Source organism: Talpa occidentalis, unplaced genomic scaffold, assembly GCF_014898055.3.
Source record: "Talpa occidentalis isolate TD23 unplaced genomic scaffold, MPIMG_talOcc4v2.1 talOcc4.3, whole genome shotgun sequence".
In the NCBI taxonomy this organism is placed as follows: Eukaryota; Metazoa; Chordata; class Mammalia; order Eulipotyphla; family Talpidae; genus Talpa; species Talpa occidentalis.
Window position 1 is genome coordinate 34,335,336 of NW_023603184.1, and position 5,244 is coordinate 34,340,579.

A 5,244-nucleotide genomic window follows, 5' to 3' on the forward strand; every position below is an offset into this window, starting at 1 on the left:
TTTCTGTAATAAGTAAACATATTTAGCTTTATGGGTCAGTCTGTCCTCATCTTAACTATTCACTCTACCATTGTAGTTGGAGAGGAGTCACAGGTAAATCACCCAGATAAATGTGTTCCACTAAGGAGCTTATATGAAAACAAAGGTTGTATGTGATATTAGGGACATGTTTGCTGACCTCATTCTAAAAGATAAATCCAAATGTCAGTGGTGTAACAGTTGAAATTTATTTTTCACTACAGAAATTCTAGTTGAGGATGGAGTGGCAGATGTGTGGATCCAAGATATTAGATGTTCTACTCATTGGGGCTTTCAAGGTCCTGCATGTCAACATTCATATTAAAGATAAAAAGGTTTTCATGTAGATTGAGTGGCTTAGAAGGAGCACATATCACATCTCTCACTTTCATGCGCTGATAATCACATGGCTCCATGTACATGCTGGAAAAGAGGGGCATGACTCTGCAGAGGACATCTTGACACAGGGCTTTGTTGTTAACCACCAGACTTTAAAATATCCTGGGCTTATCATTCTCCAATTACTGCACTTGTTTTGCTGTATTTCAATAACTATAACTTTAGCTGGTAAGACATAACGTTTTTCTTCTCTTTCCAATATTTCTGGATAATTCATATACTTTTTCTCAACTTGCAAAAATCCACTTGTTAAAATGCCGGTAGAAATCTGATGGTAATTATGTTGAATTTAGGGGGTATTTAACAAAAACATTATATATTTAAATATGAATATTAAATCTTTTCATCAAGAAACATACAGTACATCTTTATTCCCTTAGTGAAGATACATACATACACATAACATACACACACCCATTTTCACACTGTTATGGTAGACACTGTGTTATGTGTATCTGAAGATTTTATGGAGAAGTAGCTAAGACACACACATAGCATAGTCCATCACTTAATGGTGTTTTCATTTTGGAAGGTGGAGACAGGAAAAGCACAAAATTAATGTATAAATAAGAAAACTTCACACAATGATGTCTGCAATGGTGATGATGCAAATAAAGCAAAGTGTCACTATCCCAGCAAGTCAGTATGGAAAAGATAAATTCATTAATGAAGCAAATTGAAACAGCATATTTAAACGTTATACATCATAAATCATTAAAGACTTATTAAACTTAACCTGAGAAAAGGTAGGGTGGGTTAAGTATACAAATATGTTGCTGGTAAAAATGCAAAATATTTAATGTTAAAAAAGTTGATTCATCTTTTTATAGCAAGCATAGTAAAGAGATTTTACAGCTTGGTTTTAGTTATTTCACTGATAAAAATTTGTTCTAATGGACAAACATTAGTCACACATCCAAGAGATTAGTATTACTGTTTTTACACACACATGCACAAACACAACACACACAAATACACACCGACAACATCAAATGTATAACTGTGATGAATAGCCAATTCCATTACAAAGTATCTATATGATATAATTTATGTCACCACATGAAAGAATTTCAATGCTATTTATTTATGAGTTAAAATTTATTAAATATTCATAATATGCCACCTGTTCTAAATGCCTTACATTTATATTTACTAACTTCTTTAATTCTCATTAACAACTACTATAAAGTAGGTCTTACTATCAGTACAATTTACAGGTTAGACATGTGCAGAGTTAAGTGTAGAGGTTAAGTAACATGCTCAAAGTTACATAAGTAAGTGGGGATAGATTGAATTCAACTCTTGATATTCTGACAACTCACCCCAGTCTCTGTCATTGTTCTATAATGCTGCCATATATCATAGGGGAAACTTACTATATATATTTAAGGGAAAAAATATTCTGATTGTACCTATCAGCAAAAAGCATGCTGCATTAAAAATGGAAGGAAATGTATCTAAACATGTGAAGGTTATCTCTGGGTAAAGAGATTTTAGTTGGTTTTTGCCTATTTCTAGTATTATTCATTTTACTAATTTTTTAAAAAGAATTTCTTTTAGTGTAGAAGATAAAAAATAGTATTAGCAAATTTTTTAAAAAAGCAGTATTCCCTCAAATAATATCCAAATGCATTGCGTTATTTTGAAACTTCAACTTGGAGCTTTTGTTTATACATTTCCAAACTTACAAACAAATGGTAATAGTACAATCTAAGCTACCGGAAAATTAAATGATATACTTTTCTATCCTTATTAGCACAAATGTACACCCACAGGCCCACACATCTGCATATATCAAGCATTTGAATGCTTTGTGATTGTAGGGAAATTTCAAGACAGCTTTGAGATTATGGAAAACCAAGTGTGTGTGTTATTTCCAAGGAACCAGCATAACTGTTTATTTACCATAGATCTTGCTCATGAGATGGCTAAACTTTCTATTTTACTCATTTAAATAACATTTGGATTTTAGGCTGTATAAAATATCCCCAAATCAAAAACAAACCAATAAAAACACCTGTTGCAGTGTCCAGGTGGGGCAGTTTCCATAACAGCAGATGTCTGGAAAAAGACAATTGAACATATTGCAAATACATGTAAACTACTGATAGTTTGTGTATAAAAGTAGGCAAGTCTAGTTCCACTTAAGGCTAGGAAAATGGACAGTAAATTTTAAACAGAGTGTGACTCATACCTTACAAATTACCTTATGAAAACAGGATTTAAAAGAGCTTTAGAAAAGTCAAGTTATAGTCCTTCATTTTTCATTATGAGTGCTGTGACCCGTGGCAGAAATCTGTGATGAGACATGAATTTTGAAGTCAAGTCACAAGCCCTCCTAAATGGTAGAGTGTGCTGACAATGAGTATTTCCCCAGAACCCTCCTCAAGGCCCCCAAGACCTCTTTATTTCTCAGGCTATAGATGAGGGGGTTCAGGGCTGGGGTAACGATCGTGTAGAAAACAGAGATGATGTTGTCCTGCTTGGTGCTATGGAGGGAACTGGGCAGAACATACATGAACGTGGCAGCCCCATAGAACATGCCAACCACGGTCAAGTGGGACGAGCAGGTGACAAGGGCTTTCTGTCTCCCCTCGTTTGAGGGCATGCGCAGCACAGTAAAGAGGATGAGTGTGTAAGAGGCAAGGATGGCAGCAAGAGGGGGCAAGAGGAAAGTCACACCCATCACATACACCAGGAGCTCATATCTGGAGGTATCTGCACAGGCCAACTTCAGTAGTGGTGGGATCTCACACAGCAGGTGAGTGATCTTCCGGATTTTGCAAAATGGATAGTGCATGGTATACAAAGTATATACAAGGGCACTCAGGGATGCCAGGCCCCAGGATGTGGCCACCATGAACCAGCACACACTCGGCCTCATGAGGACCATGTAGTTCAGGGGGTGACAAATGGCCACATACCTGTCATAGGCCATGAAGGCCAGCAGCAGGTCCTCGGCACCACCCAGCGTCAGGGCCAGAAACATCTGAGTGGCACAGCCCCCAAAGGAGATGGTGTTTTCACTGCGCAGAAAGTCCACCAGGGTCTTGGGGGTGACAACAGACGTGAAGAGCAGGTCCATGAGCGAGAGCTGCCCGAGCAGGAGGTACATGGGCACGTGGAGCCGGGCGTCCGCCGTGATGACCAGGAGCAGCAGGCTGTTGCTGGTCAGGGCCAACATGTACAGGACAGTGATGGTGGCGCAGAGCAGCTCAGGAGACTCGCTGTCACTCAGAATCCCCATCAGTGTGAAGTCGCCTCCCCACGTGGAGTTCCAGAGCTCCATCTGGCTTTAGTTGCCTAGAACCAGATGGATTGCCAGTGAGTTTCCGCTAAGATTTTACCCTAGTTTTGTAACTCAGAGAATGGCCAGCATGAATCCATTAGGATAATGCCTTTCAAACTAGTAACTGACCTCTAAATCTCAGTTTCTAACTCTTTCAATGGAATCTTGATAAAAGAAACATCCTTATGAAGAACCAAGATCGAAATAATAGTTAAACATTAAGAGACTACTACATGGAAACATATAGGGTATGTATATTTTTCTAGAAATATCAAGTTATTTTTCTCTTAATAGTAAAGATATATTCTGGCGCTCATGACCTTCATTATTCTAGTGGTGATGTTTACACATAATGTTTGATTAGTGACATAAATACTGTTAGTGATTTGCATAGACCTGTTCTTAATAGGACATTCTAAAACTGGGAAGATGTGCTTTCAATAAACTATTTCCACTTCTTTTTCCATATAATTGTGTCCACATTTGTTTGCAGCACTCGCGTGAAGACACAAACCTCATCGGAAGAGGGACAGTGTGTTCTCCTCAGTCATTTCTCCAGACTAGATCCACCTTCTCCAATGTTCTAGAGCAAGATTAGGAGATAGTGTGTTTGAGGTGGTATGCTTTTAGAGTTAAACCTTTAGGGTGAATGCAAACATAGAGCTTTTTAAAAAACTGACTCTGATTAAGTATGAACCTAGAGGGGATCAGAAATATAATGACAGATGAGGGCCTGCATGGGGGGACAAGGAGAATTGGTGAAAGGTGTAGGCAATAAGAGATCTTGGGTTGTATGTTGTAATCAATCTAATAAGCCTATCTTCACTCTTGCACCTGACCCAGATCCTCGCTGGCCTCCTGCAGAAGACTATCCACACGGGATATCTTGATTGAAAAGTCTCAAGGACAGGAAAAAAGAACGACTATTCTAGAAAATTGCCACTGGAGCATGATGTCCAATCCCAGAGCGAAGCCAGGAGATACAGCGGACTGAGATTGACAGAAACCAGTGGCCTGCATCATGGGAAGTGGACCGATAACTCCAACCAATGTGTGTTAAAGAATCTGTAAGTGAAACATCATTTTGTGTGTTTTGGCTTATTCTGGTATTTCACTGGTTTCTGTTGGCCTCTTCTGGGTTCATAGGATTTTAATGGTTAAAAGGTAGTAGAGCATATGACAGGCAAATCATCTATTTTTGGATGCTACTCTGGAAGCATTTATTACCAAGTTAGGTTTAACACCTTCTTAGAGACTAGTTAAACACAAAGGGTCTGGCCTTCCCCCAAGAAGCAGACCCAGACCTGGAATACAGCAGACTCTTTCATTAGTCATCATTTATTACACTTCATATTTAGAAAACCAAGAATAGAGGGGGTGGGATGAGGTATAGACACATCTATAGAGCATCTGGAATCTATAGAGAATAGAGGATCTATGGAGCATCTGGAAGACAGAGTAGCTTATGTTCATAAGGTCTGTTCTGGGTTCCACTTCTCAACTCAACATTCCTAAAGACTGCACACTGTCCCCCCAGA

General features: G+C 38.7%; 1 protein-coding gene across 1 annotated transcript; it reads right to left on the reverse strand.

Moving 5' to 3' along the window:
* Positions 1–2,728: 2,728 nt before the first annotated feature.
* Positions 2,729–3,711, reverse strand: LOC119254609 (olfactory receptor 2AG1-like). The gene has a single exon (XM_037521711.1). It carries the CDS (start codon positions 3,704–3,706, stop codon positions 2,756–2,758), a length of 951 nt encoding a protein of 316 aa, XP_037377608.1. The 5' UTR covers positions 3,707–3,711; the 3' UTR covers positions 2,729–2,755.
* Positions 3,712–5,244: the final 1,533 nt, after the last annotated feature.